Source organism: Callorhinchus milii, unplaced genomic scaffold (genome assembly GCF_018977255.1).
Source record: "Callorhinchus milii isolate IMCB2004 unplaced genomic scaffold, IMCB_Cmil_1.0 Scaffold3, whole genome shotgun sequence".
Classification (NCBI taxonomy): Eukaryota; Metazoa; Chordata; class Chondrichthyes; order Chimaeriformes; family Callorhinchidae; genus Callorhinchus; species Callorhinchus milii.
In genome coordinates, this window is record NW_024704744.1 from 3,424,484 (window position 1) to 3,451,801 (window position 27,318).

At 49.3% G+C, this 27,318-nt stretch overlaps 1 protein-coding gene across 1 annotated transcript in view; it reads right to left on the reverse strand.

Annotated features, from left to right (window-relative positions):
• LOC103185594 (regulating synaptic membrane exocytosis protein 1) overlaps positions 1-27,318 on the reverse strand; it is a 229,299-nt gene that overhangs the window by 130,992 nt on the left and 70,989 nt on the right. The window contains exons 2-3 of the mRNA XM_042332866.1: positions 2,537-2,750; positions 1,354-1,365 (exon numbers count right to left, since the gene is read on the reverse strand). Of these exons, the coding sequence (XP_042188800.1) occupies positions 1,354-1,365; positions 2,537-2,750 (226 nt within the window). The remainder of the gene's footprint in view (positions 1-1,353; positions 1,366-2,536; positions 2,751-27,318) is intronic.

Consider the following 27,318-nt stretch of genomic DNA (forward strand, 5'->3'; position numbering starts at 1 on the left):
CTCTCTGTCACCGCAAAGTGATAAACAATGAACAACAGGCACATTGGTTTCTGGAATTCAATGATCGTATCGTGTTTTTCGTTGCCAGCAGAGAGACCCAGAATTCCACTCGTTCGTACCATTTTTGTCTAAAATCCCGCGAACTTGCTGGCATGTCTTGAATCCACTCTGAATTTGGACCTCGGTCTCATTCTAAGGTAAGACCACTTTTCAAATCAACAACAACTTGCCTTTGTGTAATAATAATAATAATCAGAATTCTTGTATTTCATATAGCTCCTTATCACGTTGTTGACAAGTCTCAAAGCGCTTCACAGAATATGCTGTAAAGCGTGTTCAGTGTGCATTTTGTGGGCAAAATGCGGTAGCCAATTGCGCACAGCAGTGTCCTGCAAATAGTCGTGGATTGATTGACCAAATTATTATCATTATTAATTTTTAAATGGATTAGGACCCCCGGAAAGCCGTCCGCCAATCGACTAACAACCGGGTTCCTACCTACTGCTGGGTAAATAGAAGCGTGTGGAGTAAGGAAACGGGAAGCACAGGGTAACATCTCAAAATGCTTCACAGTGATGTGGTCAGAGGGTGGGCGGGAGGGGGGAGGGATGAAGGGTGAGGTGACAATAGGTAAGGGGTGGGGGTGGGGACGCAAGGAGGGGTATATGTGGACCTCCAGAAACTAGGAACATAGTTGCTGAAAACTTGTTCATTGATGGTCATGCAGAGAAAGCGTTGGGAGTTGGGGAGGGGACATGAAGTTAGCCGAATGGAGAGGATAATGCAATACAATACAATACAAATTGACATTTATAATGGTGCCTTTCATGTCAAGACGGCGCTTAATTAGCAGTGGAGCAAGGAATGAGAGCTGAGGAGGTTGGAAGGGGGGGGGGGGGATGACAAAAAGCGCGGTCAAAGAGACAGGTCTTGAACGAGGTGAGGGAGGGACCTAAAGGAAGGTCTTTAGGCAGAACCTGAAGTTGGGGAAGAAGGGGGCAAGGCGGAGGGATAGAGGAAGAGTGTTCCTGAGTTTCGGGGCGTAGCAGCTGAATGTGCGGCCACCGATGGTGGAACAGAGGGCAAGAGGGACAAGCAGGAGGTCAAAGCCAGTCGAGCGGAGACAGCGGATAGTGGGGTGGGGAGTAAGCAGGTCGGAGGGGCATGAAGGGATTTGTAACCGAGTGTGAGGAACTTGAAATCAAGATTAGTTCTGCAATTCTGCACCAAATTGGAAACCTTAAAGACAAAAATGGTGGAATTTTGAGCCTCCGGCCATCTTTATTTTTTTTTCCCAATAAACATTTTGGTGAACGATAAATCAAAAAGAGAGAAGAAAGCAACAGTTCTAACCACTTTGTCCTCCTTTTGAAAAGCATCCGAGGAAGCAAGAGGGAAAGAGAACAGAGAGAAAGAGAGAAAGAGAGAGAGGAAAAGAAGAGAGAGAGAGAGAGGGAGAAAGGAAGACAAGCATTAATCGATAGGCTGGAAAATAGAGGCGTGAAAAAATTTAAACAGAGCAAAATCCACATAACATTGCAGCACAAAATCACAAATTAATATTTTCGTTAACAACATGAACAACAAATTACATTTGCATTGTGCCTCCCGCATCGGGAGGACATCCAAAGGTGCTGAACAGTCACTAGGGTTTGGACCCGAGCTGGGGGTTGGGATCAGAAGGTTGGGAAGGGGTAGTAAGGTGCGGTCGAAGAGGAAGCTCTTGAGATGAGCCTTGAAGGAGGCAGAGGAGGGAGCGAGGTGAGGAGACTACAGGATGGAGGATGGCGTTCCAGAGCCTGGGGGAAGAGAGGCCAATTGCGGGGTGGGGGAACGTGGAGCAGACCGGAGCCTGCTGAGCGTAGACATGGAATTAGCAGGTCACGGGGGTGAGAGGGGAACTGTGTGGGGGAGGGGAGGAAAACGGCTTCCGAACTAAGAATTTAGCATAATTCGTTGCCGTCTGAATTTTCAGTCGCGCGTTTAGAATAATAATCCTTGCATTTGATTTTGTGCCTTATCTCGTCTTCGAGACGTCGCAAAGCGCTTCACAGGATACGCTGTAAAGTGAATTGACTGTGTATTTTGTGGACGAAACACGGCAGCCAATTGCGCACAGTGGTGTCCCACAAACAGTCGTGGATTGAGTGACCAAATTTTCTTATGGTGGGGGAGGGATTATTACCCCCGGAAAGTTATCCACCAATCGACTAACAACCAGGTTCCTACTTACGTTCAGGGTAAACAGAGGCGCGTGGAGTAAGGAAACTTGCCTAAGGTTTCATCCCGCCCTGGAATCAAACCCGGGGCCCTCTCGCTTGTGAGACGAGCGGTTAACCACTACGACCACTACGCTGCAGGACCTCACATAAAAGGGACATGGGGAGTGGGGGGGGGTGTGAGGGGGGGTGGGAGGAGAGGGAAAAGGATTGAGGCTGCAGCAAATCCCCAGTGGTAACAGAACAGTTCAGTTGCTGGCCAGTGACAAACACGCCCCACGCGATGGTCGGCCGGGCTACGATCGGCAACTACTCACGTTGTTGGAGCGCAGAGTGACCCGTCCCCCGCACCGAGCGCAGAACTTGGTCTGGCAGTAAGAACAGAAGTGGCCGCAGCCATCCGCAAACTTGGTTTTGAGGCAGATCCCGCAGGTGGGTGCGTCATCCTTATGCTCCCCCTGGTAGTGACGTGCGTCGTCGCCGATCTTCCTGATCTGCTCCTTGTAGCTTTCAAACTGCTGGTGTAATCTTCTGCAGAGAGGTTGGGTGAGGGGGAGGGGAGAGAAGGTAATAATAACAATCCTTGCGTTTGATTTAGCGCCTCATCGCGTCGCAGTGATGTCTCAAAGCGCTTCACAGAACATATTGTAAATACTGCGGATTTTGTGGGTGAAACACGGCAGCCAATTGCGCACAGCAGTGTCCCACAAACAGTCATGGATTGAGTGACCCAATTTATTTTGGGGGGAGGGATTATTATCCCCAGAAAACGATCCGCCAATCGACTAACATCCGGGTTCCTACTTACTGCTGGGTAAAGCAGAGGCGTGAGGAGTATTGGAAGGAAACTTGCCTAAGGTTTCACCCCGCCCGGGAATCGAACCCGGGACCTTTCTCTTGCCAGGCAAATGCTCTAACCATTACGGAATTGGGACTCCACAGAGAATGGTGGTGGGGGAGGGGTGGGGGAGGGGGTTGGTTGGATGGGCAAAAGAAGGACACAACATGCGAGCTTGCTTTTTTTCCCCCTCTCTCACTGGTCCCCCATTTCGGAGGGCATGGAATCTTGCCCAACATTTCACCTCGCCCGGGAATCAAACCCCGTGATCTCACCACGAAGCTACAGGACTCCACAAGTACAAATACAGATGCTAAATACAAGGATTGTTATAGATGAGAGTCTATCAGTGTCCAAATAACTAACGTCAACCAACCAGACCTCACCTTCTCATCCCCTCTCCCCCACTCCAACAAAGCTCCCTCCACCATGCTCTTCATAGCATCAGATTGGTGTGTGAGCAGTGGTCAAGGGTTTTGACAAGTTGAATAGGGAGAAGCAATTTCCACACAATGTAATAATAATAATCCTTACATCTGGGACAGTCTTTCACGTCAGAAGAATGTCTCAAAGCAATACTGAACTACTCTTCTGCGGATTTCCTATGTGTCGTGCTGCCACCTTGTGAACAGGAAGCGTAACTGACGGGCACACGCAATAAAAGCCAGGAGCCACATAGAGCCATTGGGATAAAGTTTGTATTATCCACCCACTATAAACATTATTGCTTAATTTACACAGATAATGACCTGTTAATCACTCTCATAACTCCTCCTCTCTCTCTGACCCTCTACCCGCAGTGATCCTGATGCAGCCGTCAAGCTGCTGAATGACCATCTCTCCACCACCTTCAATTCCCTGATTCCCCTGAAATCCAGGGTTGTTTCCAAATCTACTCACTCCCTCTGGTACAACAGTCATCTCTGCTCACTTCAAACCCATAACCCGGACGCTCGAGCGCAGATGGCAGAAATCTGGCCTCACGATTCACCGCCATCCGTGGCTCGAGCACCTCCACACCTACAGCCTCTCCCTGTCACAGGCCATAACTGACTTTTACTCCAAAGTCATCCTGGAGGCCAAAAACAACCCAAAGGCACTGTTTTCCACAGTGCATCACCTGCTCAAGCCCCCTCTATCCTCATGTCAAACGGAAGAGGTCCTAGACTTCTTCGCCCTAAAACTTGCATTTGGCTGCATCATTCTCCCCCACCATTTCCCCTTCAATCCCACTCAGATCATCCACACCGCCTTCTCCCTCCACCACGGCTCCTGCCACTCCCCACTCCTTACACTCCTCTGCCCCCATTTCTCTCTCCCTCTCAACCACAATCACCCGTATGAAGTTCACCACATGTTGCCTTGACCCTCTCCCCGCCCCCCAGCTGCTGGTCACTCAACTCCCCCTTCTCTCCCCCCTGCTGGCTGACACCGTCAAGCAGTCTCTCTCCCCAGGTTTTGTTACGCTCCCCCTGAAAGCTCATCCTCAAAAAACCCACCCTCGATCCCTCTATCTCTCACACTACCATCCCATCTCCAACCTACCCTTCCTTGCCAAAGTCCTGGAACGCATTGTTGTAGGTCAACTTCGGTCATATCTCTCCCTCCACTCCCTCCTCGAGCCTCTGCAGTCTGGTTTCCACCCTGACTGTCCACAGCACAGAGACAGCGCTTGTCAAAGACACGAACGACGTCCTCTCTATTTGTGACCAGGGCTCCCTCTGCCTCCACGTCTTCTTGGATCTCTCTGCCGCTTTCAACACAGTCGACCACGCCATCCTCCACCGTCAGCTCTCCTCCTTCTCCTCCCTTAATGGGTCCGCACTCGCATGGTTCGAGTCCTACTTAACCAACCGCCTCCATTTCATCTCAGCAAATGGTTTCTCCTCCCACCCCACCGCCCGCCCGGTCACCAGGGCTCCATCCTTGGCCTCTTCTTTTCCTTATTTTCCTTGATGTCATCAGCAGACACGGGGTAAACTTCCACAGATGACAGACAAATCGATTTTGCCTCCTCCAGCACCAACTCCAGGTCCCCGATGTTCATCAGGTTGTCTGGCAGACACCAGGACCTGGATGAGTGTAAGCTTCCTGCAGCTGAATATGGACAAGACGGAAGCCACGCTCCTTGGTTCCCATCAACGTCTTCACTTCTGCGGATCTAAACTCCTCAACTTCCCTGGGCTCAGACTCACCGAACCAGTGCGCAACCTAGGGGTCCGGTTTGACCCCCAGCTGTCCTTCCTCCCCCACATCCGGTCTCTGACCAGGACTGCCTTCTTCCACCTCCGCCACATTGCCCGCCTCCAACCGTACCTTACCCCAAATGCAGCTGAAACCCTTGTGCGTGTGTTTGTCACCTCCCAACTGGATTACTCCAACGAACTTCTCGCTGGTCTCCCCAGCTCCACCATTCACAAGATCCAGCTTATTCAGATCTCTGCCGCCCGCATACTGACCCGGACCAAACTCTGTACCCACATCTCACCAGTTCTGGCCCAGGCTCCACTGGCTCCATATCACCAAACTGATCGACTTCAAGATCCTCACACTCGCGTTCAAATCCAATGCCAACCTCCTCACACCCCAGTCTACCACCTGGCGCCTCTGCTCGACTGGCAACAGCCTCCTGCTCGTCACTCGCACCCTCCGCCCCACCATCGGAGGTCGCGCTTTCAGCCACTATCCCCCAAAACTCTGGAATATTCTCCCTCAATCCCTCCGTCTTGCCCCCCCCCTCCTCTCTTTCAAGTCCCGCCTGAAAACTTTCCTCTTCGACCGTGCTTACGGCCACCTCCCCCCTCCCCCTCCCCAGCTCGGAGTCAGGCTCCACCACTGTCAATCGCTCCGAGACACTATCCTGCGTGCAAGTTGTTGTTGTTGTAGCTCCGTCTCGCTGCTCTCATTACCTGTCAATCGCTCAGCATGCCACTCTCATGACTTGTCAATCACCCTACCCGCAGGTCCGCCTCTCTGCTCTTTTAACCTGTCAATCGATCGTGTAGCTCCACCTCTCTGCTCTTATAACCTGTCAGTCACTCCTGCAGCTCCGCCTCACCTCATCCCTTCTGCGATCCGTTAATCAACAGCAACAACAACTTGCATTTATACAGCACCCTTCATGCGGAGCAGTGTCTCGGAGTACTTAAAAGTGGTGGAGCCTCGCCGAGCTGGGAAGAAGGGAGGAGGTGACTGTTTGCAGAGGAACAACAACAACAACAAGATTACATTTGTATAGCGCCTTTCACATCGGGAGGGTGTCCCAAGGAGCTGGACAGTGTACAGCATTTCAGACCCGAGCTGAGGTCGGGGGGGGTGGAGGAAGGGGAGGGGAGTGGGGGGGCCAAGACGAGGGTCTTGAGGCGGGACTTGAAGGAGGCTAAGGAAGGGGCGAGGCGGAGTGATTAGGGGATGGAATTCCAGAGATTGGGGGCGGTCTTCAGTCGTGATCTAAAGCAGGGGAAGGAGGGGGCAAGGCGGAGGGATTGAGGGAGAGAGTTCCAAAACTTTGGGGCATAATACCTCCCAAAACTATTCGAAAAAATTCGAAAGGATTTATCTACACTAATAATAATAATAGTTTCCCCCACATAAGATACAGTCGTTACGCTTTATAGTATATCCTGTGTAGTGCTTTGGGATGTCTCGACAATGCGGTAAAGCGCTATATCAAATTAAAGGATTATTATTATTAATATAACGATAGTAACCATCTTGCCTTTGGTACAGCATCTTTCACAACGGGTGATTGTCCCAAAGCACTTCACAGGATATACTATAAACAGCAATGTCCCGCAAACGACCATGAGATGGGTGACTAATCTTTTAGAATTGTTGGCCAGGCAGCCAGGAGAGAAAGAAACTCCCTTCCCTTTTGAAATAGTGCCGCAGGATCTTTAACTTCCTGAACAGTCACCCGGAGCCTCAGTTTAACATCTTATCCGAAGGACGGCACCTCCAACAATGCAACACCCCACCCAGCACTGCACTGGAGCGTCAGCTTAGACAATGTGAGTTCCAAGCCCCGACGTGGGGTTTGAACCCACAACCTTCTGACTCGGAGGCGGGAGCGCTACCAACCGAGTCAGGCTGATGAACCAAAAGCACGGGATTTATTCTAAGATAAATTTTATCATTTTTCTGTACAATTTTAAGACAAAGTGGTCTCACGGGCTAAAACTAGGTGGAATTTCATAGCTGAGAACTCAAGAGGTGATGCTGTGGCTGTTGACTAGCCAGCCTGGCTCACTGTTAGTGTAGAACCATCCTTTTCCCTCAACACTGAGCCAACAAATGAGCCAAGGTGTCCAAGTCACTGTCCCGCTACAGCTGTGTGGTGTGTGGACAAACTGAGACTCTCAGGTGGACGTTAAAGATCCCATGGATCAAGAGAAGGAGTTTCTCTCTAGTGTTCTGGGCCGACAAATTCCCCCCCCATAAAACTGGTCATTCTCTTCACCTGTGTTTGTGGGACTCCACCAGGCACAAATTGGCTGCCGTGTTCACTTACAAAATACACAGTCACTGCACTTTACAGTGAACCCTGTGAAGCACTGAGAGAAGATTTGACAGTGTGATAACAAACAACGACGGCGGCAAAGTTACAGGTGCATAGCGCCTTTCACCTCGGGAGGACGCCCCCAAGGTGCTTGACAATCAGTGTTTCGGACCCGAGTTGGTTGTTGGGATCAGGAGGGATGGAGGGCAGCGAGGTTAGGGGAAGGAGGGAGACCGAAAGCACGGTCAAAGAGGAGGGTCTTGAGACGGGTCTTGAAGGAGGCAAGGGAAGGGGCGAGGCAGAGGGACTGTGGGATGGAGTTCCAAAAGGTGGGGGCAGAGAGGCTGAAGGCCCGGGCGGGGGACGTGGGGTGGGACCGGGCGGGGGACGTGCAGCAGGCCGGAGCCCGCTGAGCAGAGTCAGCGGACAGGAGTTAATGGGTCACAGAGAGAGGGAGGAACAAGGTCGTGGAGGACTTTCAAGGCAAGGATGCCAATAAAATACAAGGATTATTATCATTATTACCCCCGAGAAGCGCTTTGAGGCACTTTGAAGTCCTTTATCAATTGGGAGAATTATAATTGTGCTCGTTGTGTCTTATCCAGTTTTGCCCACGATCCTCGTTCGCACAGTTACACTGGGCAACACTGGCACCTACTGTTGACTATAGGTAGAGCTTGCCACACACAAAGCTCACACACACACAGATTTCACCATGACCAATCTCTCTCAATTGTAACAGTTCTTGTATCTGATATAGCGTCCGTGACATCAAAATATCTCCATGCACTTCACAGGGAGTCACCGTAAATCATCCCTCAAAAATATAAATAATTTGGTTACTCAATCCACGACTGATTGTGGGACACTGCTGTGCGCCATTGGCTGCCACGTTTCGCCCACAAATATACAGTCAATCCGCTTTACAATATACTCTGTGAAGCGCTTTGAGACGTCTCGAAGACGTGATAAGGCGCTATATCAAATGCAAGGCTTATTATTATTATTATAAAGTGTCATGTTCTGGGATGCCGTCCGCCCTGGAGAGCGCTATATAAATGCAAGTTGTTGTTCGTTGTAGTGACCAGACACAGTAAAACACACATAAGTCGTATCAGTCAGGACCATAACATTTAATATAACAGCAACAACTTGCATTTATATAGCGCCTTTCACCTGGGCTAGCGTTCCAGAGAGCTTGACAGTGGCGGAGTCTGACTTCGGCGAAGTCCGAGTTGCAAGCAAACAACACAAATCGTGGCTAATCCAAGTTAATCAATAATCTAGATTGTACATGTGTAATTCAATGCAGCCGGTAAGAGTGTACGTGGTGACAGTTGTGTTAGTTTTTTTTGATCAGCCGGGTGCCTGACACATGCAACAACAACAACTTGGATTTATTTGTGGAGTCCTGTAGCTCAGTGGTTAGAGCACTCGCGTTGCAAGTGAGAGACCTGAGTTCAATTCCAGGCAGAGGGCGAAATCTTGGGCAAGTTTCCTTACTCCACACAGAGCCTAATAATAATCCCTCCAAAAAACAAAACAATAATAAATTGGTCATTTTCAATCCATGACTGTTTGTGGGACATTGCTGTGTGCAATTGGCTGCCGCGTTCGCCCACAAATATACAGTCAATTCACTTTACAGTGTGTTCTCTGAAGCGCTTTGGTACGTCCTCCCGACGTGAAAAGCGCTATATCAAATGCAAGGATTATTATTATTATGATTATTTATATAGTGCCCTTCACGCAGGGTAGAGTCCCAGAGCGCTTAACCCATCAAATTTAGCAAAATAGGTGCTTTGTGAATTAAACTCATACTCTCAATTAATTGTTGCTTGATGGTCTGCTAGTTTACTGTAACTTCTTCGCAAAGGAATTTTTTTTTTATCTCCTTTTTATTTTTTGGATTTCATGTGGAAAGCATTCTTGCTGGCCCTCAGTTGTAGCTCAACAAGGCAGTTGCTAATCTCAAACATACCAGTAATCTCAAACTCGCCTCGCAAGCGAGAGTTTCTGGGTGAAACCTTAGGCAAGTTTCCTTACTCCACAAGCCTCTGCAGCAGAAAATAGAAACCTGGTTATTAGTGATTGGCAGATCGCTTTTCCAGGAGTAATAATCCCCTTTAAAAAAAAATTTTTTTTAAATAATAATAATTTGTTCACTCAGCCATGACTGTTTGTGGGACACTGCTGCCCCATTTCGCCCACAAAATATACAGTCAATTCACTTTACGCTATATTCTGTGAAGCGCTTTGAGACGTCTCAAAGACGTGATAAGGCGCTATATCAAGTGCAAGAATTATTATTATTATTATGACTGTATCCAACCGGACTGAGAGTTTTACGCATGCAAACCACCTACACATGGAAATCTCCCTGTGTTTGGAATGGAATGCGCACATTCTCCCCGGCAGGACACATCCTGCTTACCTAATTCCGGAAAGTATTAGGCGCAGGTTGGCATGAGCCAATACTTGGGGTCCTCAGAGTGTGTGTTGGGGGTAACTGCTGGAAGGTAACCAGTTAAAACCAGCCACTTAAGATCGCTGTCTGACAAACTTCCTGTTGCTTGTCTAACTAGAACCACCCTCTCAGTTAGGGCTTTGGTTTGCAGGGTTAACAGGAGCTGAGCGGGAAGAATTTCTGTCCCCAGTGAATGACCAGAGAGTGCTCTCAACTGCAAGCAATACGGTTTTAGCTGGTTAATCTCCAGCAGTTACCCCAAGCCTTGCTGATGAGCCAACCCGACATCCGCATTCTGTACAACCTTCTGCACTACACGTCAGCTCCAACCACCAAGCATTGAGTCACTGTTGCATTGGACTGGCCGGTCAGTCACTCCCCCTCAGACCCTGACCATCATCACTTGCTGCTTTGTCACTGTTAGCCAGTGTTCACAATGGCAAGCTGTATGCTTTTATAACAACATCTTACATTTATATAGTGTTCCTCACACAGGGTAGACCCGAGTTACCATCCCCCAACATGCCCCCTCTCCTGTCCCTTATCCTTCACTACTCCTGTTCACTCCTTCTCTCCTACCATCCTCCCCCCGCCTTCTCTTCCTCCTGGACCCAACCACAGTTTCCTTCTGTTCCAGTCTTGGAATCCTCCGCCAAGGTCAACGCACCACACGCCGTTGACTGTCCAACAGCAGCCACCCTGACTGCCCCATCCTCCATTTTCACCATAAGCCCCATCGGTCCCAGCCCCTGGAGGTGAACCTCTCCTCTCTCACTCAAGTTCCCACCCTTCCTAACAATCCATCTCCCCCCCACACTCCACATTCTGCAAACTCCTCGGCTGTCTGTCCCCTCCGCCTCGCCCTTCAAAATGTCCGCTCCCTATCTAATAAACCCTCACTGTCCACGAACTCATTGTGGACGAAAAAAATCGATATACTTGCTCTCACTGAAACCTAGGTCACTCCAGAACACATCTTCCCCCTTACTGAGGCCATACCACCCGGCTATACCTTCCATTATGCTCCCGCGACCCAATCGTCATGGAGGTAGTGTGGCCTTCATCTCCAGGTCCTCACTGGGTCCATCCTCTTACTCCTCTGGATCCTTCTTCTCATTTGAGTACCTCCCTCTCTACCATCCCTCCAATCTCTCCTTAAAAATCTTCCTCATCTATCGTCCCCCCAAACCCTCCTCCACTTTCCTCTCTGATATCTCCACCCTCCTATCTTCCCTCTGTCTGTTCTGAACGCCTCATCATCTTGGACGACTTTAACCTCCACCTCACGCTTTCTTACTCTACATCTGCTGAATTCTCTCTGCTCCTCTCAAATCCTCTCCCTCCCCACCTCCACAACATTGCCAACCTCTGCCACTGCCTTCCACCACTGGCCGCCAAGACCTTGATCCACGCTTTCATTATGTCCCGGCTTGACTACACCAACTGCCTGCTCACTGGACTTCCCAACTCTTCCCTCCACAAGCTGCAGATTATTCTCTGCAGCTCGTGCCCTCTCCTGCATCAACTCTGGGAACTCATTGCCCCCATTCTTGTTCGGCTTCACTGGCTCCCCATTCCTCAGAGAATGGAGTACAAAACCCTTGTTCTTACCATCAAGGCCTCCATCGTCTTGATCCCCCCAACCTCCCCGACCTCATAACCCCATATTATTATTATTATTATTATTAGCCTACCCGCTCCCTCCACTCGGCGGACACCGGCCTGCTTCAGTTCCCCCGCATTTCCTGCCCCACCATCAGCTGTTGGGTATTCAGCATCTCTGCCCCCACACTATGGAACTCTACGCCATAATCCCTCCACCTCACCCCCTCATTTACTTCCTTCAAGTCCCATCTGAAGACCTTCCTCTTTGATCGTGTCTTCGGCCGCCCTCCCACCCCCCTGCTCTCCTCCCCTTCTGACCCCAATTCCCAGCTCGGGTCCAAAACCCCCAATTGTCCAGCGCTCTGGGATGTGAAGGGCGCTCACTACACAAGTAATTTGTCGTTGTTGTTGATGTGTTGCAGAATGCCCGATAGTGGAGGAACATGATAGAGAGCCAGGGGATGGGCGGAGGTGACCATGGTCAAAGAAGAAGGTCTTCAAGATGAGGAAGGAGAAGATTGAGGGAGAGTGTTCCAGAGTTTTGAAGCATAGTGGCTGAAAGCCCAGCCACCAATGGTGGAACGGAGCACACGAGGGACAAACTGGTTAAAATCCAGCAGCAGCCCCCAAAAGACACACTGGGGTCCATTTCCCACTTCCTCTCCCCCAAATCACTGGCTCTTGCCAGCTTGCGCCCGATAATAATCCTTGCACTTTTGATATAGCCCTTCATCATGTCGTTGAAACATCTCAAAGGATCTGCTGTAAAGTGGGTTGACTGTGTATATTGTGGGTGAAATGCGGCAGCCAGTTAAACAATGTCCCCAGGGGAATGGGGACAATGTCCCACAAACATTGATGTTAATGGCCTTGTTTATTAGGGGAATTCTTGGCCAGGACACCGGGAGAGAGAAACTCCCTTCTCTTTTTGGAAAGCACCACGGGATCTTTAACTTCCACCAGAACAGGCAAATGGGATCTTGGTTTAAAGTCCCATCCGAAGGACGGCAACTCCGTCAGTGCAAACCCCCATTCCCTCCCATCAACATGGGGCTTAAACCCACAACGTTCTGACTCAGAGGCGAGAGTTCTACCACTGCACCATGCTGATGTGAAGGATAGAGCCTCAAAGGAGTGTGGTGATAAGGCAAGAGTGGTGGGATTGAATGAACAGCTCTGAGAGCTATCTAGTGCAGATTCGACGGGCGAGGCAACCTCCTGCTCCGCTGTAAATTTCTATGAGTCTATAAAACTAGGAGACGTCCCCCTCTGCAGAGGTAACTATTTCACACACAGCGAGGTTTTCATGATTTCCACTTGCTTCAGACACCCGGTCGACCCACAGAAAAATCACATTCTGCATAGCACTCAAGCAGTATTAGTCTGAGAGTGGCCCCACTTCAAGTGCAGGACTCAAGGCCAAAGGGGGAATTAGCCAGGAAATGCATTGCTCTTTTCTCTCGTAACTTAAATAAACTCCCCTTTTGGTCAGCCGGGTGTCTGACACCTGCGGAAACCCATCACCGTGCGTAGGAGTTTCCAAACCAAACTGACAATTCCCTGCATCTTATCTACACATGGAAATTTCCTTGTGTATGCCTGGAGGCACGTATCCTGCTTACCTAATTCTGGAGATTATATTAGGCGCAGTTTGGCTTGGGGACCCCAGAGTGTCCTTTGGGGTAAGTGGTGGAGCTTAACTAGTTAAAATCTCACAGCTGCCGTTGAGAGCACTGTCTGGCCAACCAAATAAGGCAGTTAGCGGGACATTGTTATACACAAATTACACAGTCACCACACTTTAACATATATTTTGCCCCACAAACTAATACAGTCTACAATATATTCCGTGAAGCGCTTTGAGACGTTTCAACAACATGATAAGGCGCTATCTCAAAAGCAAGAATGATTATTATTATCCCGCAAAGCACTTTGAGATGTCCTCCCGAAATGAAAAGCGCTTTAGCAAATGCAAGGACAGTTATTTTTTATTATTGTTTTCTCTGCCGTTTTTAAGGGTTGGAATAGAAGCATAGGAGAAGAAGAAGAGGCCATTCAGCCCATTGAGTTAGTTTCACCAGTTTATCAGGAGGCCAGATTCAGTTGAGCGGAGGCAGTGGATAGTGGGTTGGTTAGTAAGCAGGTCGGAGAGATAGGGAGTGCGAGGGCATGAAGGGATTGGTAGATGAGTGAGGGGATCTTGAAATCGATCCGTTCTGTGATGGGGAGTCAGTGGAGCCTTGCGAGGACTGGTATGATAGGGGTACGGAGTTTAGTGTGGACGAGTAAATCACTGAACAGCCACCAAGGCCAGTCATATCTACTGTAAGACTGGATACCCCAAAACTAAACAGTTCTCAATATTGACTTTGGCTGGAAGGAAATACTGAGCACTTGTTACTGTAGTTTTGTTACTATAATTACTTCATAGCTGTAGTTACTCCGCCACTATATCACACCGCAGGCCGCCGAGACCCTCATACACACATTCATAGGATATCATCTACGCTTGACCTGCATGTCATCCTCCCCAACCCGTCCCTCCATAGGCTGCAGATCATCCAAAACTCTGCAGCCCATGTCCACTCTCACACCAGGCACCGTGACCCAATCATCCCCATCCTCACCCGACTCCACTGGCTTCCCATCACACGGTTCAAGATCCTGGTCCTCACCTTCAAAGCCCTCCATGGCCTTGCTCCCCCCTACCTCTGTGACCTCCCAAACCCCTACCAACCTGCCCGCTCCCTCCGCTCAGCTGGCTATGCCCTATCGTGTCTGTGTCAGTTCTTTGAAAAGAGCTACCAACTAATCCCACTCCCCTACTCTTACCCCACAGCCCTGCACATTTTTCTTTTTCAAGTATACATACAATTCTCGTTTCAAACCTACTATGCAATCTGTTTCCGCTACAACAACAACTTGCATTTATATAGCGCCTTTATAATAATGATAATAATCCTTGCATTTGATATAGCACTTTTCACGTCTTCTCGACATCTCAAAGCACTTCACAGAACATACTGTAAAGTGAATTGACTGTATATTTGTGGGCAAAACGGGGCAGCCAATTGTGCACAGCAGTGTCCCACAAACAGTCGTGGATTGAAGTGACCAATTTATTACTTTTTTTTCTTGCGGGATTATTATCAGGAAGGAAACTTGCCCAACATTTCGCCCTGATGGGAACTGAACCCAGGTCCTCTCGCTTGTGAGGCGAGTGCTCAAACCACTGAGTTACAGAACTCCACGAAGGATAGCAACCTGGAGTGCTTCGAAAATCACGAAGCATTCTTTCAGGTAGCGCATTTCATAGAATCATAAAAGTATACATCACAGAAGAAAGCCATTCGGCCCATCATGTCTGTGGCAGCTCTTTCAAAAGAGCTACCCAAATCAATCCCATTCTCCCGCTCTCTCCCCATAGCCCTGCAAACTTGTCCTCACTGCATTTCAGGCAGTGCATTCCAAATCATAATAACTGTCCGGGTAAAAAAAATTCTCCTCATCTCCCCTCAGATTCTTTTGCAAGGCTCCTGACTCCACACACCTCTGTTTACCTAGCAGTAAGTAGGAACCCGGTCATTAATCAGTTGGCGGATCGCTTTCCGGGGATAATAATCACTCAAAAAAAAATTGGTCACTCAATCCACGGCTGTTTATGGGACACTGCTGTGTGCAATTGGATGCCGAGTTTCACCCACAATATACACAGTCAATTCAAGCGCTTTGAGACAACTCAACGACGTGATAAGGTGCTGTATCAAATTAACAAGGATTATTATTAATATTATAATAAATGCCACAGGAGTGAGGGCAGAACAGAGCAGGATGGGGGGGCTTGGCTGTGGCTCTCCCACCCCCTCTTTCTCCCACCATCCCACAAGAGTTAATGGCCTGTTGACACTTACTGTCCAGGCTCACACACGAAGAATGGTCGCTTGGAGGAGCAGGAGTGCTGCGGGCGCCCTTGGAACCAAACCCAGCAAGAGCCGCCAGCTTCAGGAGAGGGAGGGAGCAAACTGGAAGAGGAAACACAGAGGTACGGCACAGGTTACATTAGGCCCGGGCCTGGTGTGAATGATCGCACAGCCTCGCACTGGAGTGTCAGCTTAGACTATGTGATAATATAATTAAGGGGTAATAATCCCTCCGAAACAAACAAAAATATGGTCACTCAATCCACCACTGTTTGTGGGACACTGCTGTGCGCAACTGGCTGCTGCGTTTCGTCCATAAAACACACAGTCAATTCACCTTCCAAGCGAGCGAGAGGACCCGGCTTCGGTTCCCAAGGGGAGCAAATCTTAGGTGAGTTTCCTTACTCCACACACCTCTGTTTACCTCACAGTAAGGAGGAACTTGCTTGTTTGTCGATTGGGAGATCGCTTTCCAGAGATAATAATCCCTCCCCGCCAAAACAATATGGTCACTCAATCCACGACTGTTTTGGGGATTCTGCTGTGTGCAATTGGCTGCTGCGTTTCACCCACAAAATACACAGTTAATTCACTTTACTGTATATTCTGTGAAGCGCTTTGAGATGTCCCCGTATTAAACTTCGAACCTCCGTCACACTGGTTCTAGTCAGGCTCTACTGGCTCACCAAACTAATCAATTTCAAGATCCTCACACTCATCTTTCATGCCTGGCACCTCCCTACTTCTCTGACCTGCTTATTCCCCAACCCACTACCCGCCACCTCCGCTCAACTGACTCTGACCCCCTGCTTGTCCCTCGTGCCCTCCGTTCCATCATTGGTGGCCGCACTTTCAGACACTACGCCCCAAAACTTTGGAATACTCTCCTCAATCCCTCCAGCTTGCCCCCTCCCCATCTTCAGGTCACGTCTGAAGACCTTCCCCTTCCTCACGATCGGCATCGTGCCTCATTGAGCACGTCCTGTAGCACCCCGATACCACCTGGAATTCCACCCATAAGAACCCATCCGCACCTTCCGCTCAACAGGTTCCGGTTCCACCATTGGCGGTCGGGCCTTCAGCCTCTCTGCCCCAAACGTTTGGAACTCCATCCCACAGTCCCTTCTCCTCGCCCTCTCCCTTGCCTCCTTCAAGGCATGTCTCAAGACCCTCCTCTTCGACCGCGACTTTGGTGACCCTTCCACCGCCATCCTTCCTGCCCTTCACTCCTTCTGATCCCAACCCCCAACTCAAAGCCAGTCAGGAACCTCGGCGTTTTGTTCGACCCTGAGTTGTCCTTTCTCCCTCACATCCGCACCACAACTGGCACCGCCTTCCATCACCTCCGGAACATCGCCAGACTACGGCATTACCTCACCCCTCACGCTGCTGAAACCCTGGTTCACGCCTTTGTCACCTCAAGGCTGGACTATGGGAACTCTCTCCTCGCCGGCCTTCCCGCCCCCTCCCTCCACAAGCTGCAGGTCATTCAGAACTCTGCAGCTCGTGTACTGTCCCCTACCAGGCTTCGGGACCACATCACTCCCACCCTCGCTCGCCTCCACTGGCTCCCCATCCCCAGAGGATTGATTTCAAGATCCTCATCCTCACCTACAAGGCCATTCACGGCCTTGCTCCCTCCTACCTCTCCAACCTACTATCCCCTACCTACCCGCCCGTACTCTCCGTTCCTCCGGCTCCGGTCTGCTCCACGTTCCCCGCCCCAACCGCCCTACCATCGGTGGTCGGGCCTTCAGCCTCTCAGCCCCGAGGCTCTGGAACTCCATCCCCCAGTGCCTTCGCCTTGCTTCCTCCCTTTCCTCCTTCAAGGCCGGTCTCAAAACCTTTCTCTTTGACCGAGCCTTCAGCTCCCCTCTCGACTCTCTTCCCCTCCTCGCTCCCTCCCTCACCCTGACCATTTCCCCCTCCTCGCTCCCTCCCTTCCCTCCCCTCACCCTGACCATTTCCCCCATCCTCGCTCCCTCCCTTCCCTCCCCTCACCCTGACCATTTCCCCCCTGCTCGGTCATGACCCAACTGTGCAGCGCCTTGGGACGTCCTCCTGACGTGAAAGGCGCTTTATAAATGGAATCTTGTTGTTGTTGTTGTTGTCGGGTCCAAATGCTTGACTGTCCAGGGCCTTGGGATGTCCTCCCAACATGAACGGCACTGTGTGAATGTAATTTGTTGCTGTTTCTCTGAGCTTTTACATTGTCCTTCCTGCCAGTGGGCACCCAGGACTGAGTCCAATATTCCAAATGGTCTGTGACCAACGCAGTGTACAACTCCAACAACACTGCCTGGCTGATGTCTGCCAGAACCCCTCCCTGCTCTTCCTCTACCGCCTCCTCCCTTCCTCTCCTCTTCCTCCTTCCTCTGTTCCTGCCGCTCGCCTTCCTCCTGCTTCTTTCCCTTTCTCCTCTTTCCCCTCCCTCCATGCCCCTCCTCTTCCTTCGTCCCCAATCCCGAATCCCCCCTCTTCCTGTCCCCTGCTCTTTCACCCCCCGCCCTTTGTTCCCTCTCCTCTTCTTTCCTTCCCAGTTCCCACTATCTCCCTCCTCACCTCTTCCTCTCTCTCCCTCGTTATGAAGCCTTCGTTGAATCACTCGGATTGCTTTCTGCACAAGTGAATGGGCTTTTAAAGGAGAGAAAAATTAAGGCTGACGGAAGGATCTCAAAGGGATGGGCTACTGTTAACCTGCGTAATGGGCTCTGGATAAGTGCAAACTGTCAATGTTGTTACATCCAGAAACTCTGGAATACTCTCCCTCTTTCCCTCTGCCTTGCCCCCTCCTTCCCCATCTTCAGGTCGTGCCTAATGATTTTCATCTTCGACCATGCCTATGGTCATCTCGCCCCTCCCCCGACTCAGCATCTGCTCCGCCAGTGTCAGGCGCTCTGGGACGCTATACTGCGTGAGGGGCGCTATATAAATGCAAGTACCAGTGGAGGAGATGTGAGCGCCCTCTCCTGGACATGGAGGCCTGGGTGGGTGAAGGAAGAAACAAAGCGAGTTGAGCCATCGACAGCAAGACCCTGTGTGAGGGACAGCACGGTGAGCTGGATCTTATCGTGTATAAATGAAAATGAATGAGCTCACAGTTTGATACAAGGCCTATCGCAAATGCCGCAATGGCCCAGAGCGTTTCACAATCATTTCCGTCACTTGTACTGAGTTTCTTTTAACATGTAGCCGTTTCTCACACAAACAGCCAAAGGGGAATTACAAGATCACAAGACCCGTGCGGATTAAGTAGGTCTTTCTGATCTCATCCTTGCAGAACACCCACTCTTACCATTCCTTCATTGCAGCATCAAGCTGCTTTTTAAATGAGTCTCAGTGTCCTGTCCTCAACCATCCTTCCTGACAATGTTAATTCACTGGGGGTTTGCCAGCCAGGACAGTCTTTCTCTTCTTTCTTTCCGAATAGCACCGAGGGATACTTAACATCCACCTGAACGGGCAGCGGTCCTTGGTTTAATGTCTCAACTGAAAGACGGCACCTCCAACAATGTGACACTGCCCCCAATGCTGCACTGCAGGGTCAGCCTAGACTATATAATAATAATAATCCTTGCATTTGATATAGCCCTTTTCACGACTTCGAGATGTCCTCAGGCGCTGACACCATCAGCATCCAAGGCTGCACTCTCCACCTCTCAAAGCCAGTCAGGAACCTCGGCGTTTTGTTTGACCCTGAGCTGTCCTTTCTCCCTCACATCCGCACCACAACTGGCACCGCCTTCCATCACCTCCGGAATATCGCCAGATTACGGCACTACCTCACCCCTCACGCTGCTGAAACCCTGGTTCACGCCTTTGTCACCTCAAGGCTGGACTATGGGAACTCTCTCCTCGCCGGCCTTCCCGCCACCTCCCTCCACAAGCTGCAGGTCATTCAGAACTCTGCAGCTCGTGTACTGTCCCGCACCAGGCTTCGGGACCACATCACTCCTACCCTCGCTCGCCTCCACTGGCTCCCCATCCCCCAGAGGATTGATTTCAAGATCCTCATCCTCACCTACAAGGCCATTCACGGCCTTGCTCCCTCCTACCTCTCCAACCTACTATCCCCCTACCTGCCTGCCCGTACCCTCCGTTCCTCTGGCTCCGGTCTGCTCCACGTCCCCCGCCCCAACCGCCCTACTATCGGTGGTCGGGCCTTCAGCCTCTCAGCCCCGAGGCTCTGGAACTCCATCCCCCAGTGCCTTCGCCTTGCTTCCTCCCTTTCCTCATTCAAGGCCGGTCTCAAAACCTTTCTCTTTGACCGAGCCTTCAGCTCCCCTCTCGACTCTCTTCCTCCTCCTCGCTCCCTCCTTCCCTCCCCTCACCCTGACCATTTCCCCCTCCTCTCTCCCTCCCTTCCCTCCCCTCACCCTGACCATTTCCCCCCTGCTCGGGTCATGACCCAACTGTGCAGCGCCTTGGGACGTCCTCCTGACGTGAAAGGCGCTCTATAAATGGAATCTTGTTGTTGTTGTTGTTGTTGTCTCAAAACGCTTCGCAGAATGCACTGTAAAGTGAATTGACTGCAGATTTTGTGGGCGAAATGCGGCAGCCAATTGTGCACAACAGTGTCCCACAAATGGTCGTGGGTTGAGTGACCAAATTATTAATTATTTTAGGGATTATTATCCCCAGAAAAGCGATCCACCAATCGACTAACAACCGGGTTCCTATTTACTGCTAGGTAAACAGAAGCGTTGGAGTAAGAAAACTTGCCTAACATTTACCCTGGCGGGAATTGAACCCAGGTCACTCGCTTGCGAGGCGAGTGCTCTAACCACTGAGCTACAGATCTTCTCGATGAACTCAAAGTCCCCAACGTGGGGCTTAAACCCACAAACTCCTGACCCAGAGGCAAGAGTACTTCCAACTGAGCCAGGCTGACAAAGTTTCACTTACACATTGCTCTATTTTATTTGCTGTCTTTGTCTTATTTTAGTCTCCATGTCATCCACTCAACGAAGTTTAAAATCCTCTATTCATTGTATCTAAAACCAACCAATGAAATGAATGAATTTGCATTTTGACACTTGGCTTTTAAATGTGGCAACGTCGCAGAGCGAGAGCGCTTCGAAAAGATCACAGAATCACCTGCCACCCTTTTCACTGGTCACTTACATAATAGCAATAATCCTTGCATTTGATATAGCCCCTTATCACGTCGTTGAGACGTCTCAAAGCGCTTCACAGAATATATTGTAAAGTGAATTGAGTAATTATTGAGCGCAATGTGGCAGCTAATTGAAGGGATTATTATCCCCGGGAAGCGATCCGCTAATCAACAAACAACCGGGTTCCTACCGAGTGCTAGATAATCAGAGGTGTGTGCAGGAAGGAAACTTGCCCAAAGTTTCTCCCTGCCCGGGAATCAAACCCGGGTCCTCTCGCTTGCGTGGCGAGTGCTCTAACCACTAGGCTACAGGACTCCTAAAGAGCACCTGGATGTATTTGCACATGGTCGGCTGTGGGCTATTAGCCCAACCTGCATTTTAGACATCCTCCAATCCCCAGTACCTTAGCAACACTACATGCGATGGGCTATTTATAGCTTTCAAAGGCTATTTTGTGTCTAGCTTGTGCCAAAGATCTCATCAATTCCCAGGGGGGGTTTGTACACCAAAATCAAAGTGAAACCATACGCCAACTTTTTGCATTGCCAGGATCATGAATAAAGTTTCGGAAAATATGTTTCAAGAAAGGGTCTTGTTTTCTTATTGTGAGATTCTTATTTCGTTCACCCGTGGTTTAATTAAAATTTCAGTTTTCCGGTTCTGAAATCCGCTTATATAACCAAAACTCTACGCTCTCTGTCGTCAAACTGGCTGGGAGTAGGGGAAGGAGGGAGCAAAGAGAGGAGGGGGAGAAGAGGAGAAGGGGAGAGAGGGGAGGAAGAGGAGAGGGGAAGGGGAGGAGGGAAGGGGTGAAAGAGGGAGAGGGAAGAAATGAAGGAGAGAGGGAGGGAGGGAGGGAGAGAGGGAGGGAAGGAGGAAAGGAGAAATGAGGGCAGGGAAAGGGAAGAGAGGAAAGGGGAGTGGGTTTGAGCTGATATTGTCTATTCTACATCTTTATTAAATGAAGAATTAACTCAAGGAAGGCCAAGCTCCAGCATTAGAGGAATGAAAAAAAGGAACGATCAAACAAGCTAGGGCTAATCAGTCTTATAAAGGCACACCTCCTGGGGGATATTGATAATAATCCTTGTATTTGATATAGCTCCTCATCACGTCATTGAGATGTTTCAAATGCTTCACAGAATATACTGTAAAGTGGATCGACTGGGTATTTTGTGGACGAAATGTGGCAGCCAATTGCACACAGCAGTGTCCCATAAACAGTCATGGCTTGAGTGACCAATTTTTTTATATGAGGGATTATTAGCCCCAGAAAGCGATTCCAACAATTGACTAATAACCAGGTTCCTACTTACTGCTAGGTAAACAGAGGCGTGTGGAGTAAGGAAACTTGTCTAAGGTTTCTCTCCACTCAGGAATTGAAGCTGGGTCCTCTCACTTGTGATGCAAGCGCTCTAAACACTACGTTACAGGTCTCCAAGATACTAAATGGTATTGAGAAAGTGAGTCCAGAACAATACTTTCATGTATGCCAAGGCAGGAGGACAAGAAGACATGGGTTAAGAGTTGCAAATGACAATCTCAGGAAAGCAGCAAGGGTTACCAGGTGTCTGACGCTTTCTGAAACCTACCTAAATTTCCACTGGTACGAATATCTTCCTCAGAGGGTAGTGAATTTATGGAATTCACTCCCCATAGAAGGCTGTAGATGCTCAGTCCTTGAACATCTTCGAGGCTGAGACTGATAGATTTTTTAAAAATAGAGGGATTAGGGGATATGGGGATAGGGCAGGTAATTAGAGTTAGGTCTGAAGATCAACCACGATCTTATCGAATGGCGGGGCAGGCTCGAGGGGCCGAATGGCCTACTCCTGCTCCTAATTCTTATGTCCTTAATATGTGGAATGCTCAGTTTGGTTTGGAGCACTCTTAATCAAAGTGATGGATTTCCACCAGTATCAGACCAGGAAGTAAAAAAAATAAATGACCAATGCAGCACAAGTTGCATTTTTAAACCCTTTCTTAAATTCCCAGGGACACACGGCGCAGGGAAGGTACAATGTGGAAGATCAGCAAAAAATAAATCAGAGGGTAGAATCGCTGAGGCAGTGAGATGTCAAAGGAATATGTTTAGAAAAAGTAGAGAAATCTCCAGGCACAGAGGACTCCAGAGCAGGAACAGAACCTTAGACTCTGGATGGTGCTGCTCACGTTAAGAGATCTGTGATGACCCCAGTGCTGGACGAGATGCACTGTATGTTAGGGGCATCCTAATATAAGGGCATCGCAAGTCAGGAGCTTTGTAAGTTGTGGTGTAATGGTTAGAGCACTCGCCTCACAAACGAGAGGACCCGGATTCGATCCCGAACAGGGCGAACCCTAGGCAAGTTTCCTTACTCCACACGCCTCTGTTTATCTGGCAGTAAGTAGGCGCTCAGTTGTTAGTCAATTTGCAATTTGCTTTCCGGTGGTAATAATCCCTTTAAAAAAAAATTTTCAATTTGGTCACTCAATCCATGACTTTTTATGGGACACTGCTGTGCACAATTGGCTGCCGCGTTTCGCCCACAAAATACAGTCACTCCACTTTACAGTATATTCTGTGAAGCACTTTAAGTTGTCTCAATGAAGTGATAAGGCACCATATCCAATCAAATATTATTATTTAGGGCGATACTAGAGGTATTATAAATTAGTTAGACTCCAGCATTTACCCCACTCACATTCTGGGCTCCACTAAACCTTATCATAATAAGAAAAAAAATCCTTGCATTTGATATAGTGCCTTCAGCTCCCTTCTCGAATCCCTACCCTCTCCTCGCTCCCTCCCTTCCCTCCCCTCACCCTAACCATTTCCCCCTTGCTCAGGTCCTGACCCAACTGTACAGCGCCTTTAGACGTCCTCCCGACGTGAAAGGCGCTCAATAAATGGAATCTTGTTGTTGTTGTTATGAGAGCCTGTCAATGGTATATGAGACTGGTAGCGGTACATTGGGGTGGGTGGAGTGTCATTGGGCAGTGGCATGCCAGCCCGGTCAATAAAAAACTGTACTGATGACAACAAATTGATTTTATACAGTGCCCTTCATACGGGGCAGTGTCTCGGAGTGGCTGACGTGCAACAATCATACTGTATTAGAAGGCAGTGTTCCTCCGCCCCAGTGGATGGCTGTTCCTGGTGCCCAGGCCTGTGAATCACACAGGGCCTGTCACGTTGAGCGAAGTTCTGCTTCTTTTAAACTTAGCGATTTTGACAATTGTTTGCGAAAAACTCAGCTTTAATTTTCAAAAGGCAAGTTCCGAGTGTGTGTCACCACGAATCCGTCTTCGCAGAAACAGCTCCAAGCGGAGATCTTTAGTGACCGTTCGACATGGAGTTTCTAATTAAGGCTCACATTCTGCAGGTTCAACGTTTGTGTCAGTATCTACACTCCCCCTCCCCATTCCTCCACACTCCCCACAACATACTTCCTCCCCATTGTCTCATTGATAACCGTACTGTCCGTATAATGGACCCAGGATCAAAGCCTAGGCCTGTGCTGAATCACAACGATCACAAGATTGATTCAGATGAAGTAAACACTCTGGTTTGATCTCATCCCTCCAGAACACCCACCCATTACAGCACCAACGCACTTTTCAAATGAGCCTCAATCAACTTTCCTTGCTTCCCTATTCCATTCATTAATTACAATCCTGGTCATACTCCTCCTCCTACTACTAATAATAATAATAATCCTCATCGTTGAAACGTCTCAAACCTGTAACCTTGAAACATCATGGAGAGCTTCACAGATAATTGCTGTTTATTTGTAGGCAAATATAATAATAATAATACCGTCAATAAGATACAGGTGTTTACCAATATAAATAATAAATCTTTGCATTTAATATAGCACCTTTCAAGTCAGGAGGACACTTCAAAGTGCTCCACAACACTTACCATTAAGTGTAGTGACTGTGCATTTTGTAGGTGAATGTAACAGTCAGTTTACCTACAGTGATGCCCCCACAAAGGGCCATGAGGTGAATGACCAATTTCATGAGCAGTTTTACCTGGGAGACTTGTTGGCCAGGACAGCGGGAGAAACTGACTTCTCTTTTAGAATATTAGCTGTGAAATCTTTAACGTGCACCACTGTGGTTGACTGGGGCCAGTCTTGTTATTGATCAGCCTCAATGACTGCATTTGCTCAATAGATAGTTTCTCACATTCTCCCCCGCACTAAACTCCATACCCCGATTACCCCCATCCTTGCCAAATTTCACTGGCTCCCTCACAGAGCAGATCGACTTCAAGATCCTCGCTCTGGTGTTTAAATCCCTCCACGCCTTGGCACCACCCTATCTCTCCAACTTCCTCTCTCCTCACAGCAGTGCCTGCTGCCTCCATTCTACTGGCTCCGGTCTCCTCCGTGTCCCTCGAATCCTCCGCTCCATCTTCGACAGCCGGTCCTTCAGCCACTATGCCCCGAGGTTATGGAATTCTCTCCCTCAATCCCTTTGCCTCGCCTCCTCTTTCCCCATTTTTAGGTTGGACCTGAAAACTTTCCTCTTCGACCACGCCTAAGGTCACCTTCCCCCTTCTCCTGGCTCGGCATCGGGCACCGCCATTGTTAAGCGCTCTGGGATGCGCCCGGCATGGAAGGCGCTCTATAAATGCAAGTTGTTGTTGGATGTGATAAGAATAAATAATAATACTTGCATTTGATGCAGAGCCTTAAGACATCTTCTAGACATCTCAAAGCGCTTCACAGAATATACTGTAAAGTGAATTGAGTATATTTTGATATAAATATTACTACATTTTAATTGCACACAGCCGTGTCCCACAAACAGTCATGGATTGAGTGACCAAATTATTATTATGTAAACAATTTTTTTGAAGGGATTATTAGCAAGGAAAAGCAATCGCCAATCGACTGACAGCCGGATCCCTACTTACTGCTAGGCAACCAGAGGCGTTGGAGTAAGAAAACGTGCCTGGGGTTTCGCCCTGCCTGGTAATCAAACCCAGGTCCTCTCGCTTGCAAGGTGAATGCTCTAACTGCTGCTCTACAGGACTCCAGCAGTGCTAATTAGCACATCACACTCCACATTTGTCATCTCCCCTTCCCCCCTCCCTCCCACCACCAAATGAAACATTTGCCAGTCTTAGTGAGAGGGTGTCAGACCCTCTGTAGTGCAGTGGTTAGAGCACTCACCTCACAAGCGAGAGGACCCGAGTTTGATTCCCAGGCGGGGTGAAACCTTAGGCAAGTTTCCTTACTCCACACGCCTCCGTTTACCTAACAGCACGTAGGAACCCGGTTGTTAGTCAATTGGCGGATCGCTTTCTGGAATCCTTAATAAAAATGTGGTTACTCAATCCACGACTGTTTGTGGGACACCGGTGTGTGGAATTGTCTCCCGCATTACACACACAAAATATACAGTCAATTTTCTTTATAGTATCTTCTGCGAAGCATTTGAGATGTCTTGACAATGTTATAAGGCGCTATATGAAATGCAAGGATTATTATTATTAAAAAATAAATGACGGCTCAAGGTGTGATATTGAATGATATTTGGTGCCGTAAAATCATCCCCCAATAAAAACACAAATCAGAAGAGGGAGGTGGGCAACAAAAACAACTTGCACAGTGCCCTTCACATCAGAAAGACGTCCCAAGGCATTGGAAAATCAGCCATTTTTGACCCAAGATGGGAGTTGGGATCAGGAGGGAGGGGTGGAGGGTAGGGTTGAGAGGGCGGCCAAAGGCTTGTGGAAGAGGAAGGTCTTCAGACGGGTCTTGAACGAGGCAAGAGAGCGGGTGAGGCTGAAGGATTGTGGGCTAGAGTTCCAGAGTGTGGGGGCATAGATGCTGATTGCCCAACTGCCAATGGTGGGGCAGGAAATGAGAGGGGTCTGAAGCAAGCCGGTGTCTGCCGAGCGGAGGGAGTGGACAGGCTATATGGGGTTATGAGGTCGGGGAGGTAGGAGGGAACAAGACAGTGGAGGCCTTGACGATAAGAACAAGGGTTTTGTACTCCATTCTCTGAAGGGTGAGGAGCCAGTGAAGCCGGGCAAGAACGTGGGTGATTGGTTCGCAGAGGCTGGTGCGGGAAAGGACACAAGCTGCAGAGCTCTGAATAATCTGCAGCTTGTGGAGGGAAGAGTTGGGAAGTCCAGTGACCAGGCAGTTGGTGTAGTCAAGCCCGGACGTAAAGAAAGAGTGGATCAGGATCTCGGCAGCCTGCGGTGAGAGGCAGTGGCAGAGGCCAGCAATGTTATGGAAAGCGGAAAGGGCCACAAAACGAATGTGAGGTCTGAAGGATAGCTGAGGGTCGAAAAGGACACCGAGGTTTCAGATTGACTCGGTGAGGTGAAGAGTGCAACCATGAACAGTGATAGTGTCAGGGATTGAGGTGAGGAGACGCTGCCGGGAGCCCAGCAGGAAGGCCTCTGTCTTGCCAACATTGAGCCGGAGGAAGTTGGCACTCGTTCAAAACTTGATGTTCTGCAGACAATTTAGCCAGGACATCAACGATCCTGGAGTCGAGGTTGGAAATGGTGAGACAGGGCTGGGTGTCATCCACATACATATGGAAATTGACCCCATGCTGCGGATGACATCGCCGAGCGGGAGCATGTATAGATTGAAGAGGGGACCGAGGATAGAGCCCCAAGTGACACCACGGGTGACAGTGCGT